The sequence below is a fragment of the Gastrolobium bilobum genome, unplaced genomic scaffold (assembly GCF_033153095.1).
Source record: "Gastrolobium bilobum isolate Gb01-03AN ecotype WA unplaced genomic scaffold, APGP_CSIRO_Gbil_v1 utg98525, whole genome shotgun sequence".
Taxonomy (NCBI): Eukaryota; Viridiplantae; Streptophyta; class Magnoliopsida; order Fabales; family Fabaceae; genus Gastrolobium; species Gastrolobium bilobum.
This window is the reverse complement of record NW_026895892.1, coordinates 43,765-59,767: the sequence shown is the minus strand read 5'-3', so window position 1 is coordinate 59,767 and position 16,003 is coordinate 43,765. Positions and strand designations below refer to the sequence as shown.

The 16,003-nt window shown below is 34.4% G+C and overlaps 1 protein-coding gene across 1 annotated transcript; it reads right to left on the bottom strand.

Annotated features, from left to right (window-relative positions):
- Positions 1-6,351: 6,351 nt before the first annotated feature.
- On the bottom strand, positions 6,352-7,254 carry LOC133296630 (uncharacterized). Its single transcript, XM_061495656.1, has 2 exons — positions 7,143-7,254; positions 6,352-7,079 (listed from the first exon to the last, which is right to left on the bottom strand). The coding sequence occupies exons 1-2, from the start codon at positions 7,252-7,254 to the stop codon at positions 6,352-6,354; spliced, it is 840 nt and encodes a 279-aa protein (XP_061351640.1).
- Positions 7,255-16,003: the final 8,749 nt, after the last annotated feature.

Genomic DNA, 16,003 nt, shown 5'->3' with positions numbered 1-16,003 from the left:
CTAATTAAATTTATGAAAAGAAATCAAAGTTTGGTCATTAAATAATCTTAAATCTAATTTGTCTATAAATTAGCTAATTAATTGTGAGAGGTCACAACTTTATTAATGAACCAACTCATATTAAATGTGATCAAATCTTAACATGTAATTGTGACAAGAAAACAAATCAAAATAAAAAGTATTATATATCATATTAAAATTGGGAATATTGACGTGATATTTTATTATGTGAAGATTCTTTTTCAACCACGCATGCTCTCCCTTATAAATTTATTAGCATGAGCATTTTCTCCCTTAATAATTATTACTATTAAGAGCGTGTTTTCTCTTATATCATTAGAGTAACTCCTCTATTTAAATAAAGAAGTGTGGTATTGGTTCCACATTTTAAGTATGGTTCCAATCATTAGAGTAACTCCTCTCGTTCTGGTGTTCCATTTCCAACCCTTATTCAGTTCTAAATTCTCAGAAGTAGTCCTGATTCTTTAAAGGTTCTTCTATGCTTCGATTTGTTTTAGATCTAGTTGAATCTCGACCTCACTCCTGTGATTGGGAGCTCCACTCACTGAAATCCTCTTCAGGTTTCAGGACTCTCTGTGTGTGTAGATTTGTTTAAGGATTTATTAGGTTTTGAGATTTGAACGGTTTCAGCGTCTTTTGTTTGCATACCTGGGGGGTTTGATTGTGAATTTCATTTTGTTGCTCGGTTTTGTTCATAGGAAATGTCGAATTTACCGAAAGGCAATTTGGTTCAAATAAGGGAGGTTTGGAACGATAATCTAGAATAGGAGTTTGCGTTGATCCGTGAAATCGTTGACGAATTTAACAATGTAGCCATGGACACTGAGTTCCTGTGGCGAAACCATAGAAACACAGTGTCCATGGCTATATAGTTAAATTCGTCAACGATTTCACGGATCAATGCAAACTCCTATTCTAGATTATCATTCCAAACTTCTCTTTTAAGAACCCGAATCGCCTTTCGGTAAAATCGACATTTCCGATGAACAAAACCGAGCAACAAAATGAAATCCACAATCAAACCCCCCAGATCTGCAAACAAAAGACCCTGAAACCGTTCAGATCTCAAAACCTAATAAATCCTGAATCAAATATACAAGCACAGAGAGTCTTGAAACCTGAAGAGGATTTCAGTGAGTACTGGAGCTCCCAATCATAAGTGTGAGGTCGAGATTCAACTAGATCAAAAATAATTCAAAGCATAGAAGAACCGTTAAAGAGCCAGGACTACTTCTGAGAATTTAGAACTGAATAAGGGTTGGAAATGGAACACCAGAACGAGAACTAGTTAAGAGTAAGGAATCTAATTAACCTTGCATGCAGTGGCCAAAACGAAGGTTGTTCATAAGACCGAACCTTTGGCAATATTATTCTGCTATTGGAGCTAACATCCCTGCTCTTTAGCTCCTTTTGGTAAAGAAATCTCAAACTTGTATGATAGATTTCCTAAACGCAAATAGATGAAATTGTAAAGCCGTTTAAGTTATCAATCTCATATAATAACAATATTGAATTAAAGCATGCATTCACTTAAATGGGTGACTTAAATGTTGTATAAAATTGATGATTTTTATTTGCTAGGAATTCAATATAAAAATATCTTCCTAGGAATTATTCCTATTTTATGCATTTAATTTCTTGATCAATCTGTTACTCTTTTGCTCTCCGTTCTAAAAATTAAACAATTAGGTTATGCTATTCAAATATATCTCAACGATAAGGGCGTACGTATTAAAAAAAAAAAACGCTTCATTTAGCTTCGGAAAAGATCAAGTGCGAGGATCACAAAAAAAACAAAGACAAGTATCTAAAATAAGTGCGAAATAAATAATGTAAATAATAATAAAGAGAAGTACTCGCATGTGCGGCTGGGAGAGTTGTGGAAGATGGAAGTGAGGAGAGTGGCATGGTGCATGACAAGCCCAAGCTCAGACTCAACGCCTGCCACCACCAGACCACATGCCTCGGTTTGCTGAAGCTGCTTCTCACGCTGTTGCTGATCCATCATCAGTGCATTTGGTTTAATTTTCTGTAACTGTATCTTTCTCTAAGTTTCGTAGTGTGTGCTGTGCAGTTACATACATATATATATATATATATATATATGGAGAGAGAGAGACAGAAAACCAATGGGTGTTAATTAAAGAGATCAATGGTGGACTCTCTTCCAGTCTTCTCTTTTTCGTTTTCTCTTTGTTTGGATTCGGCAAGTGTTATAATTCTTGATATAGAGCTATCAAGAATCCCCCCGATAACAGACTTGCAGAAGCGAAAAAACATAAAGAATAACACAGCAAAAATTTATACTTGGTTCGGAAACTCTTTGTGAGAGAGTTTTCTACATCCAAGTTGGGTTATGAAGGTCAAACGCCCTCTAGGATGCACTTTTATTTAGATAGCAAACAGGCACAAATTGTTCAACAGATATACATGTAACAACATATACCAGAGCAAGCATAAAATCTAAAACAGAAAAATATACCTACTCAATATTACAGAGAAAGAAAAATAGAATCGCAAAGATGCATCACATGTACACTATCGCAGTACATACAAAATCAAGAAGCTAGCAAACCGAAAATGTGAAAGGAAAGATTTCACCAATCTTGCATCCAGTTCCACCAAAAACAGTGGATTACTCCATGAGAGCTCACGACCTCTTCTTGTCCAAGAGAAGCTGCACGATACATCTAAACAATGGAAGGAAAGATGATGAACATTATGAGAATTAAGAACAAGGAGAGGAAGAGAGAAAAAGAAACATGCATCCATTGATTTGAATTACTAAATGATCTTACAAGTTAGAAGTGTTTTTATATACAACTCAATAGTTAAACTAACTCAATCACTTAATGACTAATCTAACAAACTCTTAACATAATATGATTAATCTAACTAACTATGCCACGTCATTATTTACACCCTCCCACAAGCTGGACTGTGGATATCCAAAAGACCAAGCTTGGATACAATGTGCTTAAAGGGACTTGGATGCAATGGCTTGGTAAAGAGATCAGCTAACTGTGCTTTAGTAGAAACAGGAAGCAGCTTTAAAAGACCAGCAAGTAACTTCTCCCGAACAATGTGACAATCAAGCTCAATGTGCTTGGATCTTTCATGAAATGCTGGATTGTTAGCTAGATATATGGCTGATTTGTTATCACAGTACACAGAAGCATGTATTGATGTGTCGACATGAAGATCATTAAGAAGAAATGTCAACCATTGAACTTCACATGTAATGGAAGCAAGTTCCCTGTATTCAGCTTCGGTGGACGATCGTGAGATAATTTGCTGTTTCTTTGCACGCCAAGATATGAGAGCAGATCCAAGGAAGAGACATTGACTAGTGATATATCTTCTTGTATCAAGACATGCTCCCCAATCAGCATCTGCGAACCCAGAGAGATGAAGACTGTTGTCTTTGGGAAAAAATAACCCTCTTGCAGGAGAACATTTAAGATACTTCAAAACTCTAGTGGCTGCCTGAAAGTGAACTGTCATGGGATGAGCAACATATTGAGAGAGTTGTTGAACAGCCAAGGTGATATCCGGGCGTGTTGTAGTAAGATAGAGAAGTCTACCAATGAGACGACGAAAGGATTCAGGATCAGAATATGGTTCTCCTTGAACTCTTTGCAGCTTTAAAGAAGGATCCATTGGTGTAGTCACTGGCTTACAAGCTAAGAGACCACTGTCATACAGAAGATCCAATGTATATTTCCTTTGGTTGAGAAGTAAGCCTGTGCTGGATCTACTGACTTCAAGTCCTAGAAAAAATTTCAGAGACCCAAGGTCTTTGATTTTGAATTCAGCATCAAGTAAGCCTTTCACGTGTGTGATTGCTTGAGAACTAGTTCCTGTGATAACTATGTCATCAACATAAACTAGGATTGCTGTAAATATTGGACCATGATGTCTGATGAACAAAGAATAATCAGCAGTAGACTGTTTATATCCAAGAGAGATCAGAAAGGTTGACAATCGTGCATACCATTGTTTGCTGGCCTGTTTTAGACCATATAGAGACCTATGAAGTTTGCAAACCTGTCCTGGTTTGACATTAGGTAAGCCTGGTGGTGGTAGCATATAGACATCCTCATGTAACTCACCATGAAGGAATGCATTATTGACATCTAGTTGGATAAGCTCCCAATTGCGTGCTGCAGCAACAGAAAGTAAGACCCTGACTGTAGTCATCTTGGCCACGGGGGAAAAGGTATCAAGATAATCAATCCTTTCCATTTGGTTATACCCTTTGGCAACCAACCTTGCCTTGTACATTTCTAAAGAGCCATCAGCTTTGAGCTTTATTTTGTATACCCATTTGCATCCAATGGGTTTAACACCAGCAGGTATATCAATGAGGGACCAGGTATGGTTGAGTTCCAAGGCAGTGAGTTCTCTCTGCATAGCATCAGCCCAACACGACTGTTGTGATGCTTGCTTTTAGTGTGTGGGTTCAATCAAGGAGCTTAAGGTGAGACAATAATGTGTGTATTGTGAAGAACAATTATCATAGGTGTAAACTTGGGATAATGGATAAAGAACAGAAGAATTACCTGGAGAAGAAGATTCAGCTGCAGCAGTTGAGAGACTCCAATGATAATCATCCAAGTATTTAGGTGGCTGTGTGCATCTAGAGGATCTTCTAGGATGCTGAACAATGTCATTGAAAGGCTGTGTATTGATGTATGGTGTAGGTTCAGGAATGGGTATGTCAGAATGCATATCTGATATAGGAATAGGGGATGGATTCAGTTGTGTAATAGAAGTTTGGAGTGGTTCTGGTATTGGAATCTGGTTTGAGTTGGAATTGTTGTTTTGTTGTTGGGGAATGTGGTTATCATCAAGGTCAGGTAAAGCAGAATATGGATAAGGTTTGACTATGTTGCTGTTGGGTGAGGAAGCATGAAGGAAAGGAAAATAGTGTTCAAAATTTTTTACATTCCTAGATATCAAAACAGAACCTGCAACAAGGTCATAGAGGATGTAACCCTTCATTCCTGGTTTGTGGCCAATAAATATACACTTTCTGGCTCTATGGGAAAATTTCGTTCTATGAGAAAGAATGGTAGATGCATAGGACAAACAACCAAAGACTCTCAGATCATGTAAATCAGGTGAATTACCAAAAAGTTTTTCAAAAGGTGAAATATTATCAAGAAGGGGAGTAGGGACTCAATTGATAATATGAACATAATGGGATATAGCATAACACCATAATTTTGGAGGAATATTTGCTTGAAAAACAAGAGATCTTGCTACATTCAAAATATGTTTATGCTTTCTTTCTGCTATCCCATTTTGTTGGGGTGTTTCTACATAAGATCTTTGATGAAGAATCCCTTTTTTGTGAAAGAAAGTATTCATATTGAATTCAGGTCCATTATTAGTTCTAAGGATTTTTAAAGAATTTTGGAACTGATTTTCCATATAAGAAACAAATCCTTCTAAGTGATAAACAGTTTCAGATTTGCATTTCATGAGTATAACCCATGTATATCTTGTGAAATCATCAACAAGTGTGAGGAAATATCTATGACCATGAATAGATCGAGTGGCATATGGACCCCAAATATCAACATGTAACAAGTCCAGAAATCTTTTGGATTTTGATATACTAATTGGAAAAGACAGCCTATGCTGCTTAGAAAACTGACATACATCACATGGAGCAACCTGTTTATATGGAATGAAAGTGTATTGAGAAGACAAAGTCTTTAAAATGCTATGAGATACATAACCAAGCCTATAATGCCATATTACATGATCATTGTCTAAGGTAATATCTGAATCAGAAAAATTACAACACAGAGAATTGCTATGACAGGAAGGTGAATCAAATGAAGACTGAGAGGTTATTGGTTTGGTCTTCGAGATGATTAACACATAAAGTCCTCTCCTGAGTTCAGCTGAACCAATCATTTCCTTGGTATGTTTCTGTACAATAACACATTTTGAATTAGAAAAGGTTAAAAAATATGGTGAGGTTTTAAGGAGTTTTGGGACTGAAATCAAATTAACTCTGAAATCAGGAACATACAAAACATCTACCAGTTTTAATGTATCAGTAATGTCAACAATTCCACTGAGTTTGGCTATGATTTGATGGCCATCTGGTAGATTAATGGATATAGGTTCTATTGCATGTAAGGATGAGAAACTAGATTTTTGAAAACATATGTGGTCGGTTGCACCTGTGTCCAGAATCCAATCATTGAAAGATCTACCTGCTGTGTATGGTATTTCTGTTGTCATGGCAGAAACTTGTACCAAGTTAGTCGAATGCTGATCTGCTCCTGTGTTTGAATTCAACATTTTCAATAGCTATTGATGCTGCTCTGCAGTGAAGAGTGCACTATGTTCTGTTTGGGAAGTATTTTCTGGTGTGACAGCAAGATTGACACTCCTTTTCGATTTATAGCCAGGAGGAAAGCCATGCTTAAAATAGCAACTCTCAATTGTATGATTTGTCATCTTACAATTTGTACAGAATCGTCCTTTTCCTCTTCCATTGTTACCACCTCTATTAAAATTGTTAGTGTTGCCACCTCTATTAAAATTGTCACTGTTACCACCTCTATTAAAATTGGACCTTCCTCTTCCCATGTTGAAATTATTCTTGGACTCAGAAACATAAGAGAAAGCACGAGTAGAGTTTGCAGCATGACCTTGAATTGGACCACTTAGCTTTCTCTCTTGTTGTATTATCATGGAAAAAACTTTATTAACAACTGGAATGGGATCAATCAACATGATTTGGGAGCTAACATGTTCATATTGATTGTTTAATCCCTTAAGGAATCTAATTACACGGCCTCTATCTCTTATCTTACGCATGTTGTTATAACCACCACAGGAACATTGTACCTGGCATATGCATCTTGGTAATGGAATCAGATTATCAACTTCATCCCATAGGATCTTCAACTCTGTGAAATATTGTGCTACTGTTCGATTTCCTTGTTCCAATTTGCATATATCGTCCTCCAAATCTGAAATACGAAATATATCAGCCTGAGAGAATCGATCCTTGAGGTCATTCCACGCATCTTCTGCATAATCAATCCAGAGAATTAACTATGCTATGGAATCATCTATCAACCTCTGAATCCAGCCTAGGACTGTATTGTTGCATCGTTCCCAATCTGAGTAGTTATCATCAGATTTGGAAGGAATCTTCATGGAACCATCTATGAAGCATAATTTGTTCTTCGAACTTAGAGCCATCCTCATAGCTCGTGACCAGGAGTGATAATTTGGTCCATGCAATGGGGTGAAACAAGTATGGTTGATGGATTCTCATTTGGATGCATGTATAGAGGATTTCGGGGATTGTTTATGAAATCAGGTGTTTGAACATGGTTTTCTTTTGTATTTTGGATCTGGTTATGGTTTTGGTTGATCTGGTTATGGTTTTGGTTTGGATCTTGGTTTTGTATATCATCAGAATTCTCCATGGACAATTGTGAGAAATCCATGAGAAGACTTAGAATGTACGCAGCGAAAGAAGTAGTGGATACCAGAGCCAATCAAGCTCTGATACCATCTAAACAATGGAAGGAAAGATGATGAACATTCTGAGAATGAAGAACAAGGAGAGGAAGAGAGAAAAAGAAACATGCATCCATTGATTCGAATTACTAAATGACCTTACAAGTCAGAAGTGTTTTTATATACAACTCAATAGTTAAACTAACTCAATCACTTAATGACTAATCTAACAAACTCTTAACAGAATATGAGTAATCTAACTAACTATGCCACGTCATTATTTACAATACAAACCCTAAGTTTCCTTTTGATTTAGAGAAAACAGAATGAACAAGAGAGAGAGACCAATTGAATGTATTTTGTTGTATATCCTGCATGCATTCCCGTCCCTCCCATACTCTCCCTTTCGTATAGCTTTTACTTTTACCATATTATGAATTCTTTCTTTTGGGGTTCCTTCCTTGCCAGATGAATTCTTATCTGTAAATGGGGTTATGGGTAATATATTGGATTAGTCACTATGTATATAATTTAGAAGGCAATGGGTGCCAAATTTGGGGACCTGATTAATGGTGAATGTGGCGCTGCATGCCTGTGTGTGTGAATATATAGGAAGTGCACAAACCAGGGTTAAGAGATACAGCTTCAACTGTTGTGGTGGGTGGACAGTGTTGCATGTTGCATTCATACACACAGTGGCATTAACTATAATAATATGGTCATTAATTCCTTGCAAGTTTTCTTCTAATGAATTAGGGACCCTAATTAAGTCACATGTTTTTTTAATATGGGGACTGGGGAGCGTGGCAGATTATAACTGCTGCTTACGTTCAATTCCTTCAAGGTTATTATATCAACCTTACTTGCTAAATATAAATCAATTCATTCAAACTTATTTTTAATGAAAAGTAATTTTACACGCTTGCACAAAAAATGAGGGAGAAAAATGTTACTTAGCACAATTTTAATGACCACGATTTCTTTTCATTATATTCTTCAATCACGATTCAAGAGAAAAACAAAAGAAAGAAACACATAATAAATAAATAATTAAATATGATATTTTTGTAATCTTGGGTGTTCTGTTCATTTAATATTGCCCATGTAGAAACAAAAAAGCATTATCCCAGAGTGTCAGTCTTATCGTCTCATGGAAGCAAAAATTACTTCCAAACTCAGCTTGTAACTCCACTTAGAAATCATTCACGCGTGCTTTGAGAAGTCAATTATAATGTGAATATTAACTCCAATTAACTGTATTATTAATATAGTTTTACTTAAGTAATAGATTATATTTTTGCCACTTACCAAAATCTAACACAAACGGTCTCTAGAGCAAAGTTCACATATCAATTTCACATGACAAACCAAAATAGAGATTCATTTAACTATATATTGAGAGGAATCTCTTGGGTTTTGCTCTTTCACTAAAGTCCAATATGGCCTAGTGTGTAAGAAGAGCTCAAGAAACCTAGAGCATCTAGGGTTCTATATTTGTTGGTCATATGATTTGTATGTGTATCCTTTATAATTCTTTTCATAAAAAGAATTGATGCTTTTATTTGGTTTTTGGCTTTAACCCATAGTAGATATTTGGTTGAGATTTTTTAGGTTGTAACAAGGAGGCTAATCCTTTATGATTAGGTTTCCTCCTTTATTATTTTATTTCAATTTCTGTATAATTTTTCGTTATATTACAAAAATTATAATGAAAGAAGATCAAGAAGATGCAAAAAGAAGGACGTTCGTCATTGTTTGGACGTGTTCATAACTTCTAGGTGGCCGATATGAGAAACCAACTACATGGCGTGAAAGGGGATAGAAACACGAGAAGAAAGGTGGCCAGAAAGGACTCCGGACGCGCCGCCTGAAGTGGTTGTGCATGGGCCTCACTTGCTGATACATATCCAGTGCATGTGGGCGCATGTATAATTCTGGTGGTTCCGACAGCATCGTGTTCGTCTCTTCATGGTGGTCCTTACCCTAGAGTTTCGTGTTGAGATGAGTTCGGGTGACAGTGCAGTAGATGTGACAACTAGGATTTCCAATAAAGTAGGTTAGGGTTTCTCGCCAATTAAAGTTTGGTATTTTGGGCTTTTAGGCCCATGGTTACTATAAAGGGGTTTGAACTACATCCTTTTGGACCAAAAAGAAGGACAAAAAAGACTAAAGAGTATTTTGTCTTATTTGTAATTTTTTTATATTTTTCTCTAGGTAACCATGGATTAAAGTCTAATTTATAATTGCATTAATTTTTTGAATGAATGAATTGTATGATGTGATAACATATTTGATGTGATAACATGCCATATAGAATAGGTGGTGTCATATTGTTGCATAACTTGTTAATTACATGAGCATATTAACTATTATGTCTTCAACGACTAGTATGATAATTATTATGAGATTATTTTGATTTTTATATTATTCTAAAAAATTAATTAATAATTATTAAGATTTTTGTTAAAAAAATCAAGATTAATAATTGAATTAATTAATTTTGGATAATAAAATCTAGATAAATAATCCAGAAAATATCCTAAGAGAACTATATGTTTTGTGAGTAAATTTGTGGGTCTTCTAAAATGATCATGTGTTAATCACACGCTGCAAACCAAAATCATGTATCATGATTGTGTGAAGCACATGTTGCCTATCATGACTGGATTTTAGGACTTTAATGATTTCAAAATTCTGCTAAGCTAAGCTAAGCTATGCACGTTCATCGGCGCGCACGCTTACATTATTTTTGAAATCAAACAAAGGTTACTCTCTATTAAATAATTCTTGAAAATTGAAAAAATTTCTTATGTTGAACGAGAGAAGATTTAAATTAAGAAATTAATTTAACCTCCAAGCACACTATAGATCATTAATAAAATAATCATGTGAAGCCGCATCGGATAAGCATTTATTAGATTGGACCTAAATAATGGGAGGAGATATAAATTAAGAAATTAATTTAACCTTCAGGGCATTGTGGACCTACAATAAAATAATCATTTGATGCCCCGACAGGTAAGCATGATTGGATTTTATTAGGCCTTAATATTTTCAAAATTTTGAAAAAGTATTGTACAACCCGACGTCGACAATACTAGGTTATTAAAGACAATTTTAAAATTATATAATGAATTTTACAATAAACAAAAGTAATTATGAGAATCTACTTGCACTTAATTTATTTATTGCATTATTTGTTTGTAATTGTGTGCCCCGTATGTTTTTCAGAAAATATTTTCCTTCAATCTTCTAGAAATGATTTTGAGTCAAAAATCTCTAGTGGTACCAATTATGAATAAGTAGAAAGCAAAATTTTGATATTATTCTAAAACATGAAAGCTAAAATTTATCCTGACAATACCAAGGCCACAACAACTTGCAGAGGATGCGTATTAGGGATGTTCATCAACCGATCCAAACCGATTCAAATCGCGGTGACCGAACCGAAAAACCGATAACCGAATAAACCTAAAATTGAAAAATCGCAAATTTTAATTGGATTGGATCGGTTTCAGATGGGTTGATGAAAACCGATCCAATATATTAATTCCCCTCAACCTACTTGGATATTTCCTCAATATTATAACCCAAAAATTTCTAAACCCAAGACTCATTAACCTATCAACTAAATCCAAGAAAAAATCTAGTCATTCCTCATCAACAAAATTTCATCTTTGTAGAGCTTCATATCTCATTGCCCAAACAAAAAATTATATTATAGTTTACTGATGCTTTTGTATTTCAAAAAAAAAAAAAATTAAAAAGCCAATATATACAAAAGATGTTATTTGCACAATAATAATGAAACAAATTTTATGATTTTCAAAAATCTGAAAACCAATCCAATCCAAACCAAAAAAAATTGGATTGGATCGGATTTGAAAAAAAATCCAAACCGAATAGATGATTATATGATCAAACCGAAGGGATTGGATCGGATGATTTTTGCTTCCAAAACCGATCCAATCCAGATTGCGAACACCCCTAATGCGTATAAGGAAACTAAGATGCAATACTCGAATTGAGAGAGAGAAGATATGGTAGTTTACTGCTAAGTTCTTGTCAGTCTTTCCAAACACTTGCGTCTTTCCAAACACTTGCATAAGCAAGTGTACATGGATAAGAATGGAGTAGAGATGCTTCAGACTCTTAATGATATTTTACTGCATCTAACAACTTTACTAGGCAAGATGCAGTTAGTGCATATTTCGCTAAAATTCTTGTTAAATCCAAAGGAAAACCCAAGGGTAGTAACAAGAACAAAATGGCTCGGTTATCAGTTGTCAAATCAGTTATTATGAAGAAGTCGCAAGGCAAGTGCTTCAAGTGTGGACATAAAGGACACTGAAAGAAAAATTGCCCAAAGGTGATGACAAGAACCAAATATGGGTAAATTAAGACTTGGTTAGTGGATAAATCAATGATTCAGGAATCACCGATTATGTTTGCTACTTTTAGTAGTAGTTCAAACATGGTATGCCTGTCAGCGGTAGACAAATAAATTTTAAGCTTAAAATTGGAGAACTTGTTTCTGCATTAGCAGTAAGACGAGTTACTTAAAGGACTTTGGTTTTGGATGATTGTTTATTTGTTCCAGATTTCAAGAGAAATTCAATTATTATTAGTTGTTTGGTTAAAACATGGTTGGACAATGCAATTGATTCCTCACTTACTTTTCGAAGGTCATCTTCATTTTGTTTCTTCTGGTACATTGTTTAATTAGTCTTTATTACTTATGTCCTATATCTGATTGTATTTATTATGTTGAATTAAAAGGATGATGAACAAGAACATTCACCAAAGAAATAAAAGTTTCAAATGAAACATATCTTTGACCTTTATGATTGAGTCAGATTACCTAAAATAGGAAATATGATTTAGTTAAAGGAGGGTCTGAAAGTTCCGTTGTCTCTGAAGTAAAAGCTACATGTAAGTCTTATTTAGAAGGTGAAATGGCTAAGCAAGCTTACAAGGTCAAAGGGATTTATGCAACTATTCAACTACAATTAGTACATACTGATGTATGTTCACCAATTACCGTTTTAGCCATAAGAAGTTATGAGTACTTCATTATATGAATGGTTACTCTAGATTTGGATAGATGAACCTAGCTATAAGTCTAAAACTTTTGGAAAATTCAGAGAGATTTAAGTCTGAGGCAAAAAAGCATCTAGGAGTTCAAATCAAAAAACTTTGGTCTAACTGAAGTGTTGAATATCTGTCTGGTACGTTCAGGTTTACCTGATTGAAAGAGGGGATAGTTTTTACAACTATCAACTCTAAGAACGTGTAGTTTGAATGAAGTTACAGTACACAGAAATCAAACATTTCTAGACTTGGTGAACACTACAAGAAAAGGTCTATGTTGCGACGGTTCAATTACTATTATGCGGCGATTAGAATCGCTAAAATAGTAACGCAACGGTTAACCAACCATCGCTAATTTAATCTTCGGGAAGGAATCAACGACGATTGAAACTAACTGCCAATATAATTATAACGACAGTTATAAAGAAAGGTAGTCTGCCACATAATGATCGTCAAGTTTACTCTGTATTTCTTTTAGCGGCAGTTTGAAATCGCCTCTAAATAAGTTATAAGGTTTTTCGTGTTGGTCAGGAACTGCCTTTGTATTTCATTGGGCGACAGTTTGAAACCGCCTCTAAATAAGTAACATGATTTTTCGTGTCGGTTTAAAACCGCCTTTGATTTTCATTGGGTGGCGGTTCAGGGACAACGCTAAATAATAAACTAGATATTTTCGCGTCAGTTTGAAACTGCAGCAGATAGTAAATAGATTTTATTAATTTAAATACTGATTCAATTTTCTTAATAATTTTATTGAAAATTTTATATATGATTTTTAATGATTTTATTCCATAATTTATAAAAAAATTGATCAATTTTTTATAGATGAAATATTTTAAAATTTAAATTTTTATAATAGGTTTTTGTTATTATTTTATTGTTGAAATTAATTTTTGTTTAAATTTATTAAAATATATCTTACATTTTATTACTAACAATCAAAACACAATGACATATCGTCCAAATATAATTAAAATTAAAGGATCATTCATAAAAAAGTCACAATATAAAATTTCGCTTATCATAATGTTCAAAAACATCAAACCTGGTTTTTTTTACTATCATCTAAACAAAAAGTATAGATTACAAAAGAGTAACAAAATATCAGATCAAAATACTCTAATTTACACCAAAAGTAAAGATCACAAAAAAAAATCCAACAAAATGTATTCCCATAGTGTTGTAATCAAAGCACAAAATAACGATCCCAAAATATCATCCCAAAATACTATAATCTAAGCAGAAATAAAAGATAAAAAAAGGATACAAAATATCATCCTAAAGTTTTCAAAATATCCAGAATTAAAATGTCATCCACGAAAAAGTCATCAAGAGGAGTTGCTAATCCTTCATTTTCACCTTGTTGTGTGGATGGTCTGTTAATATTTGGTTCATAGCTAGCTGATGAAGATTGATGTGCCTCTAGCAGATGTAGTTTTCTGTGTTAAAATTAATAAGAATCGAGTCATAAAAGAGCAACTTATATACATATTTTCTTATTATATTGATTCTGTCTATGTCAATAATATTTCTCACATATTGGTTGTTTTTATACAGGAAAAAAGAGTGAAAATTACAAATTATAAAAAGCTTGTTGACGCGACTCCACACGAGTGTATCACAGTACAATTTCCAGCAACATGGTGCGGATTGGCACCACACTGGCGCGAACCCGCGCCAGTTTCCGGATTTTGCAGCGAAACTTTTGGAGTGGCGCAAATATGCTGCCAATTTCATGAAAAATTCAATGGTGGCAGTAGTGTGGCGCTACTTGGCGCCAAAATGAAGCCACCTAGCGCCACTTTGATGCTACCTACCGCCAAGTTACGAGGAAATTGTTTCGACTTTTGTTAATTGGACAGAGGCGTGGCGCTAAGGGGCGCCACACCGGCGCCAACTGGCGCCGGTTTGCGGGAAAATTATACCGTGTTGTCTGGGGGTAATTTTGGAAGAATGAAAGATACTTATAAATAGGATCCTCATGACAGAATTAAAAATCCAGACCTATTATATTGAAGTGAGACGACGGTGGTTCTCCGAGAGGATTCTAGAGATCAAGTTTTTCTTCTTCATCTTCTCTTTTATTTTATGTTTTTATTGAATATTGGATTTTTAGCCATGATTATGGTTGGCTAGTTTATTATTATTGTAGTTAGGGTCATAAACCCTATGTGAACCCTTGTTACGACGGATTGATTTACTTTTACTCGTTTATATAAATTATCTTTATCTCTATCCTGTGCGTATTTTATATTCTCTTTATTAGAATTGATCAATCTGATAGTTGAGGATAGTTTGAAGGTTAGAACCCTAGATAGGAATATTGGGGTTTTGATCTTGAAAGGGGGTAGGATAACAATTTATATGCATGCTAGGAATATATGTGTATTTAATTGCAGATGCTTAAATTATTGCGTTCATTGCTTAACGCCATGAGAAACATTGCAAGGAATTGGGGTTTCAATTGGGATTAAAGGGTTAACCTTGCAAGGAATTGAAGATTAACTATTAATATTTTTTAGATAATAATTTATTTGAGTAATTTATGTAAATGAGTATTGTAACTCAATCCAAAGTAAGAAGTGGGGATCATAAGGTGAGTGCACTCTAGCTACAATGCTTTCTCATTTTTACAAATCTCTTCATTCTTATTCTTATTTTTATTCTTCAATATAAAAATACAAAAACAAGTTCTTACTTTCAGTTCTCACTTTTACACAATCGACAATATTTGTCACAACCTATTTGAACTCTCCATTCTTGAAAGGACTATTAATTGATATTCGAGCCCAATCCCTGTGGAGACGATACTCTACTTACTTTCTATATTACTTGTGCGATCGGTATGCTTATCGGGAAGCATCAAAGATCTCCCAATACCAATGGGGGATTCCAAATCTAGAGCCTATAAATGACAAATAAAGATTTCTTAATCGATAAATGGATACAACATTTAAATTGGAACAAATTACAAGTGCCATAAATTACAAGTACCTTAGAGGCATTTCAATCAACATAAATGTACATTTGGCAAGCTGCATTTGTTAAGTACACATAAATAGGATGACGTATAATCTGAGGTGACTTAAACCTTCTAACTTATCTATTATCAATTCCATGATTCACAAGATGTTCATCCCACTTACTAGATCAATGGATAGTATATATATATATACCACAACAACAATATACTTCTATATAACAACCAATAAGTAAATATTATCCAACTCAAGTATGTCAGTCTTGACAAAACTAAAATGCAGTACAATATTAGATCATAAATCAGTTGAAACCAACCTAAACTCCTGTACTTGAAAATTTATCAAAATACACAAACATACAATAAAGTATATTCAAACATCTTAATTGCACTTATTAAAATCAACTTAAGTAC